The 19,457-nt window shown below is 37.9% G+C and overlaps 2 protein-coding genes across 9 annotated transcripts in view; one reads left to right on the plus strand and one right to left on the minus strand.

Annotated features, from left to right (window-relative positions):
* The window catches only part of SGTB (small glutamine rich tetratricopeptide repeat co-chaperone beta), a 47,332-nt gene extending 32,965 nt beyond the window's left edge, over positions 1–14,367 (plus strand). Inside the window, exons 6-11 of one of the 2 annotated variants that reach the window (XM_086699885.1) lie at positions 3,530–3,634; positions 7,549–7,675; positions 7,792–7,854; positions 10,888–10,925; positions 11,150–11,233; positions 12,850–14,367. In XM_086699885.1, the coding sequence (XP_086556011.1) occupies positions 3,530–3,634; positions 7,549–7,675; positions 7,792–7,854; positions 10,888–10,925; positions 11,150–11,233; positions 12,850–12,961 (529 nt within the window). In that variant the 3' untranslated portion in view covers positions 12,962–14,367. Of the gene's footprint in view, positions 1–3,529; positions 3,635–7,548; positions 7,688–7,791; positions 7,855–10,887; positions 10,926–11,149; positions 11,234–12,849 lie in introns of both variants that reach the window. The other variant, XM_025924506.2, reaches the window with a different exon arrangement.
* A 1,671-nt stretch (positions 14,368–16,038) lies between these two features.
* Positions 16,039–19,457, minus strand: part of TRAPPC13 (trafficking protein particle complex subunit 13) — a 46,746-nt gene continuing 43,327 nt past the window's right edge. For 2 of the 7 annotated variants that reach the window (XM_025925084.2, XM_086699879.1), the window contains 2 exons: positions 17,901–18,048; positions 16,039–17,781 (listed from right to left, as the gene is read on the minus strand). In XM_025925084.2, the coding sequence (XP_025780869.1) occupies positions 17,674–17,781; positions 17,901–18,048 (256 nt within the window). In that variant the 3' untranslated portion in view covers positions 16,039–17,673. Of the gene's footprint in view, positions 18,052–19,457 lie in introns of all 7 variants that reach the window. The other 5 variants (XM_025925082.2, XM_025925083.2, XM_086699878.1 and 2 more) reach the window with 3 other exon arrangements.

Consider the following 19,457-nt stretch of genomic DNA (forward strand, 5'->3'; position numbering starts at 1 on the left):
ATAAATGACCACAATCATTATTTTTGGCACTTCTATTATTCCATATTTAGCTGGTGGGAGCCCCTTTAAACTTGCTATGTGTCCTTCTATAGAACTTTGTTTTTGGATACTTTCTTACTTTCTGAGACATCAAGGTATTCCACATTGCCTTGTGTTTTCTCTGCCCTGGACCTGAGCCCAGCTATTTCTACAGGTAGCTCCTGTTCTTATTAGTGGAGAATAGAATTCAGAAACCAGGATCTGGTTGCAAGATATGATCATTGCTACTGAAGAAGTGTTAGTGCTTCTTCAGTAAACAGATCTAGGAATTAGAATTTTTAAAAAGGCATTGGTTTATACAGATATCTTCACAGAAATCTCTCTTACCCTTCCCCTTTTATATGGATTTCTGTTCTTCCAGAATGAAAAACGCTGCTTTCTAATACCACCAGTATATTTACTCATTAGCTCTACCCTTCAATATTCTTCAGTTGATAGTCTGATATCAATATTCTACCACTAGTAAGCCTACTAAGTAAACTTCAGTTTCTTTGCAAATTTTTTTCTCCTTAGAATCCACCTCATTAAAAATATATACTCAGAGGGGCGCCTGGGTGGCTCAGTCGGTTGAGCGGCCGACTCGGCTCAGGTCATGATCTCACGGTCCGTGAGTTCGAGACCCGCGTCGGGCTCTGTGCTGACAGCTCAGAGCCTGGAGCCTGTTTCAGATTCTGTGTCGCCCTCTCTCTGACCCTCCCCTGTTCATGCTCTGTCTCTCCCTGTCTCAAAAATAAATAAAATGTTAAAAAATAAAAATTAAAAAAAAATATATACTCAGAATACTGTACTTGAAATTCACTTGAACTCTTGTTGATACACAGCATCATTTGTTTCTGTTTTACTCCATTTGAAGGTTTTCTTTTTCACCCTTTTTGAAGTCTCATTCCCATTTTTATTCTAACTACCCCATGCCACCCATCCTCTGTGAGAGTGAAACTTTTCTTACAAGTTTGATTTCTGAGCCATATTAATGTTTTCCATAAAATTAAACTAACAGGATTCATCAGTAATAATGACTCTCTTTATCCTTAATAATACTTTTTGTTTCATTTCTGATATTAGGGTTTCTACATCAGCTTTTTTTTGCTTGGTTTTCAGTTGGCCCAGTTGCCTTTTTCTGTCCCTTTAATATGTATGTGATTATGTTTTAGTTGATATGTATACAGTTTGAGAAACTGATTTTTATCTAGTTTACTTTGTAATTGCTTTTAAGTTTGATTGAGTTGTTTTTTTTTTTTAATTTTTTTAATGTTTTATTTATTTTTGAGACAGGGAGAGACAGAGCATGAACAGGGGAGGGTCAGAGAGAGGGAGACACAGAATCTGAAACAGGCTCCAGGCTCTGAGCTGTCAGCACAGAGCCCGACGCGGGGCTTGAACTCATGGACCGCGAGATCATAACCTGAGCCGAAGTCCGCCGCTTAACCGATTGAGCCACCCAGGCGCCCCAAGTTTGAGTTGTTCTTATGCTATGATATGTTCTGGCTTCTCTCTCCCCTTCTTTTTTTTCTTTTTTGCCTTTTATTGTAATGATTTATTTTTACTTCATTTTTTCTAATTGTTTGGAAGTGATATATTCTATATCTCTTATTTTAATGGTCATTTAAAAAAATATTTATTTTTGAGAGAATGCAAGCGGGGGAGGGGCAGGGAGAAGGAGCCAGAGGATTCAAAGCAGACTTCATGCTGACAGGAGCGAGCCTGATGTGGGGCTTGAACTCACAAACCATGAGATTGTGACCTGAGCTTAAGTTGGATGCTCAACTGACTGAGCCACCCAGGTGCCCCTTAATGGTCATTTTTAGTGGCCATCTTTGTCATGCTTGTTAGTGTGTGTTGAATGTTGAGTCGCTAAACCCATACCTCTTTTTCATATGAACTGCCAAATCAGGTTTGTTGAATTCTATACTTTCACACTTAAATTTTTTTTTCACTAAAAGAAAGGAGGCTATATGTTTTTTTTTTTTTAAGTTTGTAACCTAATTTGAAAAGAAAGGGTCTCAGTCATGCTATATGAAGAAAAATTGACAGAAAATTGGACTCACCACCACATTTCCTTTATAGCCTGCCAGCCACCAGTCACTCACACCACAGGAACCTAAGCACTGTTGAGGCCAGGAATCTTATTTTTAGTTATTTATTTGTTTGTTTACTTAAAATTTTTTTTAATGTTCATTTGTTTTTGAGAGAGAGACAGAGTGTGAGCTGGGGAGGGACAGAGAGAGAGGGAGACACAGAATCTGAAGCAGGTTCCAGGCTCTGAGCTGTCAGCACAGAGCCCGATATCGGCCTTGAACCCAGGAACTGTGAGATCATGACCTGAGCCAAAGTCGGACACTCAACCGACGGAGCCACCCAGGCACCCCTATTTTTATTTATTTTTTTATTTGAGAGAGAGAGAGAGAGAAAGAGAGAATGAAAGAATCCCAAGCAGGCTCCACTCTCAGCACAGAGCCTGATTGATGTGGGGCTCTATCTCATGAACTGTGAGATCACGATCTAAGCTGAAACCAAGAGTCGGTTCTTAACCAACTGAGCCACCCAGGCGCCCCCAGAATTGTTATTTTGATTAGTGCTCTATCCATTAGGCCTCGAAAAGTGTCTGTGCATTAGCTAGACCTTGATAGATATATGAGTTGAATGAATAAATAAGAACTATTTATTCTGGAATAAATAGAAGAATGAATGGGGCAGTAGTGGGATGGAGGGCAGGAGACGTTATGGAATGTTTTAGTTTGAAGGGCTCGCATGTAGAACAGTCATTCTGCTCATTTAGTCATTATTGCTCCGAGATTCTGTGCTCAGTGGATGGAATGCATTGCCATCCTTTGTTTGCAGCCAGATTCTGGCACACGGGTAAGTTAGATTTTCATCTTAGACTTGCCAGATGATGATCTTAACCCTACTAGTAAAGTGATCATTTAACAGCATACCCCTGTAGCCATTTGCCACTGTCTCTCACTCTGCATTCTCCTCTAGTAATTCCTGGTGTTTTCAGTTTTCTGTTTGGGCAAATTCGAAAGGCAATAAGTAGGTAGATCAGTTGTATGACTCACTTATTTGTCTTTTCTGTAGGAAAGCACACAGTGAAAGGTGGCCTCCATATTTTCTCTGAATTATTTTTTAATTTTTTTAATGTTTATTTTTGAGAGAGAGACAGAGACAGAGACAGAGAGAGATGGAGACACAGAATCCTTAGCCGGCTTCAGGCTCTGAGCTGTTAGCCCAGAGCCCAGTATGGGGCTTGAACTCACAAACCACAAGATCATGACCTGAGCTGAAGTCAGACGCTTAACCAACTAAGCCACCCAGGAGCCCCTGAATTTTGTTTTTGAGTTATCTTTTTGATTGTAGAATTATCTTTGTTTGATTTAGATATTTACTGGAAGTTATATGCAAAGTGGGACAAGGAAAATATAGTTTTATTAGTACTAATCTCAATTAGTGCCTTGAGGCTGCTTGTAATAAATATCTCTTCTCTTTCTCTTAGGGCTGCTGCTCAGAGTAAATTAGGTCACTACACAGATGCAATAAAGGATTGTGAGAAGGCAATAGCAATCGATTCAAAGTACAGCAAGGCCTATGGGAGAATGGGGTAAGTTCTGGCAAAATGTTCAAAGTAGTACCAAAGAGTATCAAATATGCTGTTCTTAATGGCTTGGTTTTCAATTTCCTGCTTAAATATTGCATTCTCTATTAGGAGGATAAATATAACATTGAGAGAGGAAATGACTGCAATTTCTATGACTTGGGATAGAGATGATCAGTTGTATGATGAATGGTTGGTTGTTGGAGAAAATAATACAACCTTACTCAGTAGACTCACTTCCTGTTCAAGGCCACAAATCTCAAATGAGCACTCAATATCTTGGCAGACAATGCTACTATACTTGCTTCTAAATTCACCTTACTACGCTGAATGGCTGCTTCTCACTTTTTCTCTCTTCAAATTTCTACCATACCCTCTATGGCAGCTCTCAGCTGATGGTATTGCGTTGCACTTAACTAAGAAAATAGATCCATGTAGAAGAAAAATAACTCTTCCTACTTCTGAATCAACCAATCTACTTGCATTTATATCCTCACAGACTGCCTTTTATTCCTTTTCAAATGGGAGGGTTCTTATCTAAGACTTCATTCATGCCTTAGGTCTCATCCTTTTGTACCTTCTTCAGGACTTTACTCTTGGAGTCCTCTCCTTTATCTTCTGCAACACAAGGTTGTCTCTAACAGCGGCAGTGACTGCGCCTGGAAAGGTCCTAGAAAATCACCCACTGGAACCAAGATTTTACTCCGCGAGGCCATTTCCCAGCTCCTCTTTTTTGCATTGTCCCCATGGCTGGCTGGGTTTGCTCTCTCATCTCCCTCATGTCTCATTTGCTCTCCACTCACTCCAATAAGGCCTTTTTCTCTATCACTGTGCTGATAGCCCTGTTCAAGGTCACCAGTTGTCTATATTTTGCCAAGGCCAGTGTTCGTGTCTGTATCCTTACCCTGCTCCATGTTTTAGTATTTGGCACAAGTAACTTTTTTTGTAAGATTATTGATTTAAGTAATCTCTCTACCCAGTATGGGGGCTTTGAACTCACGAGCCCAAGATCAAGAGTCGCATGCTTTTCTGACTGAACCAGCCAGGTGCCCCAGCATGATTAACTCATTTTTGAAATACTTCATTCTCTCTGCTTCTGTGTCATCATACTTCCTAGTTTTCCTTCTCCTTCACTGGATGCTCTTTCCTCGTCTCTTACTGTTTCTTCCTTCTCTACTGCCTCTAGATAATGGCGTACTTCAGGGCTTTCTCTCCTGCTGCTGTCGTTTGTCTGTTCTCTCTTCTGATTCTGTCCTGTCCCATGCTTTTAAATTCCATTTTAAGTCTGTACTCCTTATTCATGGAGTCTGTATTCATGAATTTGCCTACATGCTGCAATTTGTTTGCAACCCCCAAATCAATACTCACTGTGCTTTGGTGGTCATTCACAGAAGGGTGAAAAATTTGAGTCACTTGTCTGTCATGCCAGTTCTCCGCAGAGGTCTGATAAAGCTCTGCCTTTTTGTTTTAGCTCTTAGGCTGTAAACAAGTGTCCTTTTCACAGTTTTTTTAGTGCTGTATATATTTTTTTTTTTGCTTTTTTTATGCCTTTTGTGGTTGATTTCCTGTTTACACTGGCCCCCAAATGTAGGCTGAAGTGTTGTCTAGTGTTCCTAAGCACAAGAAGGCTAGAATGCACCTTATGAAGAAAATACATGTGTTAGATAATTCTTGATCAGAAATGAGTTAGTGCTGTTGGCTGTTAGTTCATTGCTAATGAATCAGTAATATATATTAAATAAGGTTTCTTTAAACAGAAACACATGTAAAATAAGATTATATTTTGACCTATTGATGAAAATGTTGTAACCAAAAGCTCACAGGATCCCAACCCTGTATTTCCTCTGGGAGGAGTTGTTCATTATTTACTAATTTAGTGTTTGTGGTGACTTTATAGAATTTAACTACTGTTATTAATGAGACTCAGCTTTGTTTGATGGAGCTCTTAAATTAAATGCCTGAATTCCATACTCATATATTCAATTACTTTTCATCTCCACCTAGATACTAATAGGCATTTAAAGCTTAACATGTCCCCAAAAGAACTTTTGTTCCCTTCTTAAATCTTCCCCATCTCAGTAAATGGTGTCATCATTCACCTATACCCAGTGCTCAGGTCAAAAGCCTAGGAGTCTCCTTCATTCTTATTACACCTGACACAACTAATTCTATTAGCAAGTCCTGTCAATTCTGGTTTCCATATTCAGTACTATGTATCTTGAATGCTGTCTTGTTTATAGCCCTAGTCAAATTATCATCTCGTAAATGGGCTATTGCAGTAGCTTCATAACTGGTCCCCTTGCTACCCTTCCACCCCCACCCATGTCAGTCTTCTGCAGAGAAGCCAGAGTGAACATTTTAAAACATAGATCAGATCTGTCATTCCGTTGCAACCAGAATAAAATCCAGACTCCAAACGACAGTCATATATGATCTGGCACCTAATTATTCCCTGATGTCATCTCTTTCCACACTTTATTTTCTGTGCTTCCTCCTCATCAGCTTTTGTCCCGTTCCTTAAGCCTTCTCAGGGCCATTGTGTTTGCTGTGTCTTCTCTTTAGATGCCCCTCCTCTGATTTTCATGTGGCTGCCTTCTTCTCATCACTCAGGTCTTTTTAGTGTGCCTGTCTTTGAGGAGCTCCCCTATTCATTCTCCTTAATATTACTATTTTTTGTTTGTTTATTGCTTATTTTCCCAGGGAGGATGAAATTTTCTTAAACTCAAGGACTTTTCCTTTCTCATTGTGAACTATAAAGTAGTCTCTGGTATGCAGTAGGATTTCAATACATACTTATTGACTGTTGATTAGTTGAGGACTCTGATGACGTATCTTTCATGGTTGACAAGTAGAAAACAAATTAGGTTCTGAGAACTTTTCTTTGGTTAGGCCCTGTATTCTGTCTAGATCAGAAGTCTGGGAGGCAAGTCGTCCAAGAAAGAATTGGGGTAATTTATTAAAAATGAACATAGAACAAATAAAAAACCTCAGTACTTTCTCTCCATATACACCATTATTATGTAGTTCTGAAGTAATTGTCTGATAAATAAATTCTACTAACTAGGTAGCGAAAATATAAAAATTTAGTAACTAACTCTTTGATCTGTGCCTGGGATATGTGTTGAGTTGTAAAGGGTGCTAATTTTATTTACTTGACAATAAACATGTCTTGTTCAGGAGAAGCTTGCTGATACCTCATAACCCAATTTTATTTTTTATTTTTATTTCTATTTATTTTTTTTAATTAAAAAAGTTTATTTTAATGTTTATTTATTTTTGAGAGAGCATGAGTAGGGAAGGGGCAGAGAGAGAGGAAGACACAGAATCTGAAGCAGGATCCAGGCTCTGAGCTGTTCGCACAGAGCCCGCTGTGGGCTCGAACTCAGGAACTGCGAGATCACAACCTGAGCCGAAGTTGAACGTTTAACCGACTGAGCCACCCAGGAGCCCCTATTTTTACTTTTTTAATGGCAAATTGATATTTATTGTGGCTCAGGGTCCCTGCTAGGAAGAAGGAAGAAAGTGGGACATTAGGAAGCACAAATCTAGTTCAGAGTTCTTGAAATGGTTTTAGCTTCATGGAGTTAAAATGGCCACAGGATTGTTAGCTCTCTTCTTTGTGGAGCTTTATCATTCATAAGGCAAATTACTTCACATATTAGGCTTAAAATTGGAAGGGTAGGTAAGAGTCATTTCTAAGCATTAAATTCATGATTCATAGGACAGCCACGTTTGTCAGCAAGCAGAATAGATAAAGTCCAGACTTATGAATCTTGGAATTAGAAGGAATTTTAGTGATACTTCTGTGAATCATAGTACAGTGAATAAATTAAATGTGTAGTCTGGATTCACATTGAATACTGAGACAGATGTTTCTTTGTGATGTTCTTTAATCATATCTTATATTGTATTCTTTTCAGACTGGCCCTCACTGCCATAAATAAATTCGAAGAAGCAGTTACAAGTTATCAAAAGGCATTAGATCTTGACCCTGAAAATGATTCTTACAAGTCAAATCTGAAAATAGCAGAACAGAAGTTAAGAGAGGTATCTAGTCCTGTAAGTTATTAATGCCAAATGAGGGAAATATTTTCTCTCATTCACAATTTATTAGAATCAAATTTTAGTGGTTAGAATAATTCTCAGATATAATTGTTTTACAGACAGGAACTGGATTGAGCTTTGACATGGCTAGCTTAATAAATAATCCAGCCTTCATTAGTATGGTGAGTATATTTCCTTTTCTGCTCTGCTGGCTGTTTTCCATAGAGTTATATGGTTCCCAAACTTGAAGAAACAAATAGGGGAGCTTTTGTAGAGGTGGTGGGGGTAACAGCAGTAGAATGGTCATATAATGCTCTGGCTCAGGTATGGATCTCTTTATGAGAAAGCCATGGATGGACTTTAGGGAGCCCATGGATTCCCTGAAATTGTATATAAAAATTTGTATACATGTACGTATATGCATTTTTCTAGAGAGAACTGTTTTTTTTCATCTGATTGGTGAAGGGGTCTGCAAATCTACAAAAGATTAAAAACAACTCTTTTACATGAAAGTGGCCTTAGGAAGATCCCTAATAATGGAGGTCTGATCTAAGGAGTTTGGCTGTGGTGGTTCCCTAAGCTCTCCTCTCAACATGGCCTGCTTCCTTCCTTTCATAAGAGTTTATTTGAACTTTTAGTATAATTCTCCTTTGTATGTACTTCATCCTACAAAACAACAAAATCACTCATGGATCTTTTTGAAAACATATATGTTCTGGTCCAAAATGTGGAAACTCTGATTTCATGGGTCAGGGATATTACCTGGGTAATCTGTAATATTTCTGGCTGAGAATCATTCATTCCACCACATGCCATGCCCTTGGAAGGGCGCGGTACTACTTGTATTCGCCTTTGGTTCCTTCAAAAAATGTTGTCATGCATCCACAAAAATCTTCATTTGAATTGAAAGGCATGGAGGGCTCATTCCCAGTGAGTTAAAGAAGTCTTTTGAACATTTAGTAGGTTTGTAGCAATTGGTAGTTGAAATCTTTGTAGACAGTAGTTAATTACGACTTGCAAATAATTCAGGAACTCTCTTCAAGTCTCAGGATTGAGCCCATCAAATTTAAGTTGGTCTTCCGGTTTACATGTCAACAATTATATGTCTCTTTGTAGGTTTTGTGACATTTTTAAGCATTGTTACTCATTTGCGGGTGTCGGGCTATGCTCTTGTAGCAGGATGTGAAAATGGATTTCTTATACTTTCAGATTTGGTTTAGCCCTCGAGACGCTGTGCACCAAGGTGAAATGTTGCAAAAGGTGCGGGTAAAAAACATACTGTGTGACTTGTATAAAGAGTCAGGTTGATAGAGAGTCAGGCTTTTTGGAGAAAGCTATTGAAGTTACAAAGCCCTTTTTCATGTATGAGGGAAGTAAAGGGCTGCCTTCCTCTCTAGCCCACAGAGAAAAGGCTTTTCTGGCCTTCTTAGAGAGCTTTCTAAATGGCCCTCAGTTTGGAAGACAGTAGACTGGGGTCTGACATGCCAGCTAAAGAAGGCTGTATGGTTTAGGAAGTAACTGTACTGAAGCCAGTGGAGGGGAGATGTGTTTCCTGTGGACCAAGGTGAGCACATGTGCTCATAAGATAGTCCTGTGTGAATCTGCCCAGAAAGGTTTCCAATACAGAGCCTCAGGACTAGAGGGCTGTGAAGAACCTGGGACTACAGTGTTCTTCATACTGTCCTTCCAGAAAATTAATTACCTTTTTCAGAGAATGGACGAGAAATGCCCAGATTGGTGGGGGTGGGGGAAGTTTCTGCAGGACCTCAAAAGTGCCGCTATAGAGAACCAGAGTAGTTTTAAACAACTTGCACACCCACTGAGCACAGGTGCAGAACCACTGAGCTAGTACCAGTCATCAAAGAATCTGCCTGCACCTGTGACTCTCTTCCTTCCCACAGAGCCAGGACTCTTGCCTAACAAGCTGGGAGAAGAGGCATAGAGGCACTGTGGTGGAAAAAGAGCAGGCAACTGGCCCACCTCTAGTAGGCCCACGTTTGGGAGGTGAAACGTTTTGCCTGTAAATGAATTTTATGTATTTGGTTATTACAGTGAGCAAGAAGTGAATTCCGGAGGTTGTTTTCTACCTTAGAGTGACTAGAGGACTGCATACTTCAAAGTGGCCAGAAAAGCTCTAGCATCTCCTCTGTATCTCTTCTACGTCCCAGAAACTAGAAGAGGGTGAACTGCTTTTGCAGAATCAGATAAAAAGGTCTGTGAAAGGAGCACCTGGGTGTCTCATTCAGTTAAGCATTCGACTCTTGATTTCAGCTCAGGTCATGATCTCACGGTTTTTGAGTTAGAACCCCACATCAGCCTTTGTGCTATTAGCCTTTGTGCTAATAGCACAAAGCCTGCTTGGGATTCTCTCTCTCTGTCTCTCTGTGCCCTTCTCCCACTCATGCTCTTTCTTGCTCTCTATCAAAATAAACTAAAAAAAAAAAAAAAAAAAAAAAAAAAGATTGTGAAATGAAATGCTTTATATTTATAGCTTATAAATCCTGGTTTTCCTGCGTAATGTCCATAGCACTCATGCGTTGGTACCAGAAGCACCAATCCTGAAACTTGAGGAGAGTTATTGAATTGTTGGCAAGTCTAACAGTTCTCTTTATGGTAATGAGAGCACATGATGGCTTCTCCCAACACCTTGTTTAGGGTCAGTGAATGAAAAATTACTGTCTACAAAGATTTAGACTCCATTTAAATTTTACATGAACATTGTTGATGGAACAAATTTGAGGCAAAAAAAATTGTTATGCTTTCAAAACTAAAAGTTATACAAGTGAATGCATGAATGAATAGAATTCTCCTCCTACTGTAAGCACAGGAACGATTAATACTGCTGAGCCCCTTGGAGCAAGGTCACATCTCCTAGAGTCCTCTTTTGAAGGAGACCCTCAAGGGTAGAAGATTCTTTAGCCATACTTTTAAAGTTTTTATTTTTCCTGTTGGCTTTATTGATCTGGTCACTAGTAGGAAGTAAACTGGTTAGTTTATTATAGTGTGTGTAACCTCTTTATCCTTGCAATATACTTTCACTGCCATTTTTTCTAGTACTTCTCTATTTTTTACATTCCCACTTCGTTGAGTATGCTAAAACTCTAGAAAATGTTACTATATACTGGTTTTGCTTTCATTCTTTTTTTTCCAAGTCTTTGTTAAAGACCCATAAATATTAACTGCCTTTAATGGGAAATGCCGCTTTTCAATTCCAGGCAGCAAGTTTAATGCAGAATCCTCAAGTTCAGCAGCTGTAAGTATATTTTCCCTTTCCACTTACCTGCCAGGTTCCTAATTTGAGCACATCACCACCAAAATGATAAGTGATAAATGATAGATAAATGCCAATTAGAACTGATAGCCATGCACATTTGACCTATCTTCCTACACAGTGCGGGTATATTTAGCTGATTTCTCCTTAGTCTGCTTGTTAAGAATATATACCAATCCTAGTGATCTATCTTTTGCCTATTCTAGAATGTCAGGAATGATGACAAATGCCATTGGGGGACCTGCTGCTGGAGTTGGAGGCCTAACTGACCTGTCTAGCCTCATCCAAGCGTAAGTGTTACTTAAATACAAATAGTAAAAAAGTTTATGTTTTACAGCTTGCCTCTAAAGTGAGAGGACCAGGGTTTCCTTTTTAAAATTTTCTTTCACTGTTCATATCAGTGGCCTCAGTAGTTATGCAATCTAGAGAAGTTTATAAATCGGAATTTTCAGACTGAAGGGCAGAAATCCAGAAGATCTGGATCCATGAAAAAGTTTTCTGGCAGATTTGAATAGGTACTCAAGGATGTAGATGAAATTCAAATATCTACTCAAAGAATGTATTAATTTATTAATTTAGGTGTATCTAAAAATCACATATTACATATATTAATGTTCCAACAATGTAGGAAACCATTTCATTTGAACTTTTCAGTGCATATGTCATCACTAAAGATACTTTTTGCATCTTCTCGTTACTTGAGCACACTACCTTCACTTCCACCCAAGTTACTTTTTTTTTAGTGTTTATTTATGTATTTTGAGATAGAGCAAGCATGTGAGTGGGGGAGGGACAGAGAGAGAGACAATCTCAAGCAGGCTCTGTCAGCACAGAGCTCAATTGAGGCTCGATCTCCCAAACCGTGAATTCATGGCCTGAGCTGAAATCAAGAGTTGGATGCTTAAGCGACCGAGCCACCCAGGTGCCCCAAGATACTCTACTCTTTGAATTGATTTTTCAATCTGTGTGTCATGTTGTCACTGGAAATGTTATATGAAGACACAAATAGCATTTCCTTTTTTTTTCAATATATGATATTTATTGTCAAATTGGTTTCCATACAACACCCAGTGCTCATCCCAAAAGCTGCCCTCCTCAATACCCATCACCCACCCACCCCTCCCTCCCACCTCCCATCAACCCTCAGAGCATTTCCTTTTTTGATCATGTTACCCCTTAGAATATTGCATTTCTACAGTGATCTTTAAGTGGCATGATTATAGTGATATGTAACACTTGTAATTGAGGGTTACACACTCAGGAATTTGTATTACATTTCTTTGCCTTTGTAAAAATCAGTTCTCTTAGGTGACATACAGGTGACCAGAATGGGTATGACACCTATCATACCTGATGACAAGAGAAATTGTATTTGAGCACATACAATGAAAGCATGTACTTTTCAGCCCTTAGCTTATTTGTTGTGTGGATTATATGCATTTCAGGGAGTCACTTTTTAGCATGGGTGTTTTGTTCCTTATAAAGAACACTGTGCTGTAATAATGCTATATGGAGGCATTGGTAAACTTGAAGATACTAAAGCCATGATTCTAAAAGTTGTTTTTAAAAATTTTTTTTTTCAACATTTATTTATTTTTGGGACAGAGAGAGACAGAGCATGAATGGGGGAGGGGCAGAGAGAGAGGGAGACACAGAATGGGAAACAGGCTCCAGGCTCTGAGCCATCAGCCCAGAGCCTGACGCGGGGCTCGAACTCACGGACCGCGAGATCGTGACCTGGCTGAAGTCGGACGCTTAACCGACTGCGCCACCCAGGCGCCCCTAAAAGTTGTTTTTATAGAAAAGGTTCCCTCTGAGTAATACCCACATCCTCTGCAGTTCTTTTTGCATGGGTATTATGTGACTGGAAATTCCTAATTCATACCACTTTGCCTCTTTACTACAGGGGACAGCAGTTTGCTCAGCAGATACAGCAACAGAATCCTGAACTTATAGAGCAACTTAGAAATCACATCCGGAGCAGATCATTCAGCAGCAGTACTGAAGAACATTCCTGACTTGACCAGGGACCCTAGCCCAGAGCACAAATGATTATGGCTCTTAAATGTTTGCTGTAGATAGTGGCCAAAAGAAAGACACCTAAAGAATCAATCTGTCTAGATGATAGGTTTATCATAAACAGACTTGAACATGACTCCTTTGTAAACAAATGATCATTAGCCCTGTTGAGTGCCAGTATAGTACTGAACAGGGTTCCATTTTCAAATCAAATCATCATCATCATATTTGTATATTAGACCTAATAGCAGAGTATATTTATTGAACAGTAGCGCTGTGTATTGGCAAGTTCTCTAGCTCCAAATTCCCTTAAGCAGACTTTTTTGAAAGATGGGGATGACCAAGAGGAAAGGTTTCTCATGCTGATTCAGGAGAAATATACAGCCATGGAACAGCATGTTTGGAGAGAAGAAATTTGTTGCCTAGCTTTAGCTCTGATAGTGCTATCAGTACTGAATATCTATCACAGGGGCCAGTACTGTCCTTAATGCTGCTTGATCTGATGCGGAACAAGGAATACTAAGAGCTGGTGAGAAGCAGCATTTGGTTCAAGGGCTGTTTTGAAATGAAAAATAGATGCTGTGAATGTACAGAAGGTGAAAGTAGGATGTTCAGGTTGTTTGCATAGTTCTTAACCAATCTTGCCTGCAGTTTGATCTTGATAACGTTAGCATGGCCAATTACTCTAAGTACATAATCAAATACATTTAGAAATCCTTAATGGTACTGGTTAGGTCCATTGTATAACTATTCAATTTAACTAGCACAATTTCCCCAATGGTGACCTTACCATGGAAACTCTTAAATATATTTACATTTAAATAAGCCAGTGGTTTGATTCTCAAGTTAAGGATTTTCTAAGTGGCATTTAATTATGTGCCTATAAATACTGATTTTTTAAAACTAATTATTTGATGGCTTATAAAAAGCTTCTATCACTAACATTGCTTGTTCATAAAAACCTTTGCTATAATTTGGCTTGGCATGTTGCTTTTATGCTTCATCTTAATTTGATGCAATGTAAACATAACAGGGGACTTAAAATATTTTATGGACATCAGATCATAGTAGTTAATGAAGAGATATGGCATTAAGTATTAATGGCATGACTCTACAGTGATGAGAGACCATTTTAACTAGAATTTTTGTTAATTATGAAATTGGTAAAGTTGGGTGAACACATAATCATTTCACAAGTGTTGTGAGAGAAAACTGAAAAATTAAGTAATATAAAATTAACTCAGTAATACTCATGATGATGAAGGCCTTACTATAACTGTTCTCCTCAAAAGACTAATAATGTGGTATCTACAAGGTTAAAAATCAACTCTTCCTTTCTTCCTCTTGTGAGATTAGAACAGTGGTTCTGTAATTTCACTGTAAGAATTAAAAATGCAGATCCAGAGCCACACTTTCCATTTTTATTTAACAGGTCCTATAGTAATGCCTAGGAATCACCATTTTAAACAGCATCCTACACGGTTCTGATGTAGGTCTAAGGACTCTAATTTAGAGTAACGGTAAGTTAGAGATTTCTCCTCAGACCAGCAAATACCTCACTGCCTGTGCTCAGCTTACAGGGAAAACCCATAGGAATCTACAGTCTGGCCAGAGAAGAGCAGGACTTAAATTTTAGGCCCTCTGAATTCAATATCCTGTATTCCATTTAAACCAACTTTATTGTTCATGAGGTTAAATTCAACTCCTAGTGTTCAAGCATAATACAGAATGAAGTACTAACTATTCACATGAAAGGACTGTGCTGAAAACAAAAGTGAAACCTGATCCACAATTAAAAATTAGCTACTCTTGGGGTACTTGGCTGGCTGAGTCCCTACAGCATGTGACTCTTGATCTCAGGATCATGAGTTCAAGCCCCACGTTGGGTATAGAGCTTACTTAATTAAAAATAGCTACTCTTATCCAGTGGTAAGAGAAAGTTTCTAGCAAAACTATCTTGAATATATTAAAATGCTTTTAGATCAGTAAAACTGGTAAGCCTTTAGTTGACTATGAAAATCGAGAAAATGCAAATCAACAGTACCAAAAGTGAAAGAGGGAATATCACTGCAGCCCTCCAGACTTTAAAGGGTAATCAGAAAATACAGTGACCAACTCTAGGCCTATATATTGGACAACTTACATTAAACACACAAATTCCCTGTAAGATAAAAGCTACCAAAGCTCAGTAAGGAAATAGATAAATCCCCCAGCAGAGCAAGCTATAGGCCCAGATGATTCCAATGGTAAATTTTGCCAAACACTTAATGGAAGCAATACTATCAATTCTACACTATCAGAAAACAGAAAAAGAGAAAACCCTTCTGACTCATTTTATTTAGCTATTACTATTACTCTGATACCAAAATCAGACCAAGGCATTATAAGGAAAACCATTTTAAAACAATGTCTTGATTTGCTAATATCTTTAGCTGGGACAGCCATTCTTTTACATGAAGAGCTGGTGTATTTCTTCCATTTCAACTTTCTGATCTGTTTCTTGGCTGTTATACCACCTATAACAAATTCACTGTAAGTATCTGTCCACTTACCTGGATTTTTGCTCTCTAGATCCCTTCATCACTTTGGAATCATTGCATTGCAAATTATTTCAAGAAAGTTTTGTGTCATTGGACTGTGCTAAGAAATTATAAGGAATGCCCCAGATACTATACTGGCTGGTGTGGAACAAGAAAACATTGAATCTTTATATACATTCCCCTTAGGAATGACTGGCTTCCATTAACCACATTTCATTGTTGTAGCTATAGCAGTTATGATGCTATGTAAAACCTAAAAGGTCCTTTTTATGCAAATGACATTTTCATTTAATATACCAAATTGTTTACCTAATTTTTATAATATGATTTAAACAGATCCCTTCCAAGATGACGTTATCTAACCTTTACTTAAGGAATGGACGATGTTTATCATAAAAAGAGAGTTTATAATTAGATCAAATTATATAGCAGATGCCAAAAGACCATTATATGTTACTTTTAAAATCTGGAACAATGAAACACAAGGTTCAGTCATGAGAGCATACTTGAAAAGCAATCAAAATACACAGTGACTATCAAGACTTATCATTTAATCAGTCTTACTCATTCTGGAAGACAGACTTCAACTTTACACTGCTTTTACTTTATTTTGCACAGATTTCATTATTAGTGCAACTTAAGGGGCAAATCTCATTCTGAATATAGCTTTCACTTTGGACCAAATAATTTGTCATGGCAATAAATAATTATGCATTTAAGAAAAACAAATTTTTGTATTTGACTTAATACCTCTAACAGTTAAGCGATTCTATATACATTCTTGAATTTCAACTTACCAAAATAAGTTTTTATTTAACAGCATAAGCTTTTGTTGTCCTTACAAAATATTGAAACTTACTATATTCATGTTGCAAAGTTGTTTACAATCTTTTTTTAAAAAATGTTTTTATTTATTTTTGAGAGATAGAGCAAAAGTGGGAGAGGGGCAGACAGAGAAGAAGACACAGAATCCAAAGCAGGCTCCAGGCTCTGAGCTGTCAGCACAGAGCCGCACATGGGACTTGAACTCACAGACCTCGAGATCATGATCTGAGCTGAAGTTGGACACTTAACCGACTGGGCCGCTCAGGAGCCCCTCAAAGTTGTTTACAATATTAACTTTCTCACTGTTTTGTTCCTGACATAAGTAAATCAGTGTGATTACATCTACAGATAGTTTTGTAGTAGTAATGCATGACTTAGAGTTCAAAACCAAATATCAGAAGGTAGAAATCCTTTCAATATGCCTTATGAAAATAAGTCACTTGTTTTTCAATATGAAAAAAAAACCCAGGACTTTCTGGCTTTGAGTTAGAAAATTATCAGGTTTCTTAGTTAAAAGTTAATAGAGTAATCAACAATCCAAGAAATTAAGCCAATTCTGATCTGCTGTTAGTAACTGAAATTTAGATCTGTTTATATGTACATACAAACAGATACATACAAATATAGTAACTTTGAAAACACTAGGAGAACTCATACTGTGTTTGCAATATAAGGTTACACAGGGACTACTCTAGTTGTTTTATTTACTTATTATTTTTACTATAGTTTTCAACTTTTTCTGCTGACTGAGGAGTTAGGGGAAAAATGGACTAATTGAAAAGTTTTAAATAGAGTATTATAATAATCTAAAGTTTTAAGAAACAGTTCTATATTCTAAGTCAAGGTCAGCAAACTATGGCCTGCGGGCCAAATCTGGCCAGTTGCCTGTTTTTGTAAATACTGCTGTGCTCTTTTTGCCTACTGGCTGCTCTCCTACTGTAACAGCAGAGCTAAGAATTTTCAACAGAAACCACATTCCCTGCAAAGACAAATATTTAGTATCTGTCCCTTTACATAAAATGCTTGCTAACCCCTGTTCCAGATACTTGCTAGGGGTAAATGGCCTCAAATACAGAGCTTTTGGAGAACAAAGTCCAGTGGTGAGAAATGAAATCCAATAGGAGATGTATAGAAAATGTACAAATATTCTTTTAGAATATAACTCATAAGATAAAATCAGTAGATGGCTGTTTTCAAAACAAATATTTAATATTTTAACTTTTGCAGGAAAGAAATTTAAATAATAGATACTTATTTTTGTTGTAGACTCGATCATTTCACAAAGGTGACAGAGATACAGAAAGTTCTGTTAAACTCAATGAAAAGCAGAACACTGGAAATTTTCTTCAGCTCTCCACTTTGATGGCCGAAGATACCACACAGACCTGTGCGATGTCATCATATTCATATGTTCTCTTTAAGAACGTGTCAGTTAGTCTTAAGCCGGAGACACTCTATTGAGAGAAAGATACCGGTGTAAAGTTTCATTCATTGGTAATTTATCAGAGGAAAAAAATGGAAATAGTAAATGACCACTGGTTAACAGTCCCCAAATACTGAAAAGATAGCGCACCTGCAGTCCCTGTACTGAAGACAGGAGAGTAAGGGCAAGGCAGAGAGAGGAACTTGGATGTAGCTTTCCAAGCTGTCTTCCTGAAATGCCACACCAGTGGATAGAATTGGTATTGCACATTTCCAAAACCAGATCCATAGTCCTTTCACTGCTGGAGGAATCAGAAAGACAGGAATAAATCTTGTTCCTTTCACAAAGCGGTTCTGTGATATTTCTTCCACTAGTGCCAATGAATTTGTTTTCGGGATGTCCAGAAGAATAAAAGTGGAATCAGAAATAAAAAGCTATAATGTCGTTTTTATTTCACTTGAGACAATCAGGAAAATGAAAGATATGGCGTCTTCTAGGGTTTAAAGCACTGAGACTGATCTGCCTGTCTGGATATAAGCCTTCTGGTTCTATTATTGAATCCTGGCTCCCTGGTGCTGATCTGTTGGCAGCTTTGCCATTTCTCTGGGAAACTTCCAGACATCTGTGTCTCACCTTGTTGCTATGCTTCCATCCTATTTCTGTTAAGTATTCTACAGGAAAGACAAAGATAAACTGAGCCTTTTGCTATTTAATCTATGTTCCTTTACCCTGCAGATAAAACGACAGACAAGATTTCTAAGTAAATACTATCCACGTTTGTTCAGTGTTCATGTGAAAAGACTCCTTCTGCTTATAACTGATAGCACCAGTTTAGCTTAAACATGTAAAGTTAAAAATAACTTTCAATGAAGGTATACACTTTTTTTTTTTTTTTAAATTACCAAAGGCTCATAGTAAAAAATAGTCCTCTGGCTCTACCACCATTTCTGACCACACTCAACTGTTTGACCTCTTTTTATCCTCTCATAGTTGGCTCCATATTTTAAATATTTATTTAAATTGCAATTTATACATTCTTTCACATACTCATTTAATGATATTTAGCTTTATATGTATCTATCTCTGCAACAAACATTTGAAGTATCCATTATGTGCCATCGACCAGGTTAGATGCACTACATGAATTTTGTCAGTACATTTCACAAAAAGCCAGTTACTGTATATTGTGTGTATGTGTCTGTGTGTAGGTGGGTGGCAGTGGTGGGGGTCCTATTTTTATAGATAAGGAAACTGAAGATCTAAGAAACAGGTGGTTTTTAGAAAACTTCAATCACCTAACATGAATTTTATTTTGTCATTTGGTCATTGATTTGCTATACCTCAAAAAATTTAAACAAAAAATCCAAAAGCACACTTATACACAAAGGGTTTTCACCCCATGTGAGTTGCTGTTTACTGAACTCCAATGACATGGCAGGCAGTGCATTTACAATGCTAGGGAAGACATGGTCCCTTCTGTTGAATAATGCACAATTTAGTAAAGAGAAACTAAAAACCACAGCAATACATGAGTGTCACTAAAAAACTATATTAAAATTTGCTGTGACAGAAAGGAATGATTAACCGTGTGGGAGGGTCACTAGCTTCAGAGGGAGGGAGTATTTTTATAATTGTCATGGATGGGTATTTCCTATATCAAAGTTGGAATGGATATGGAATTTTAAAAGATTATACATTCAGACTATG

Source organism: Puma concolor, chromosome A1 (assembly GCF_028749965.1).
Source record: "Puma concolor isolate L17-30 chromosome A1, mPumCon1.1.hap2, whole genome shotgun sequence".
Lineage (NCBI taxonomy): Eukaryota > Metazoa > Chordata > Mammalia > Carnivora > Felidae > Puma > Puma concolor.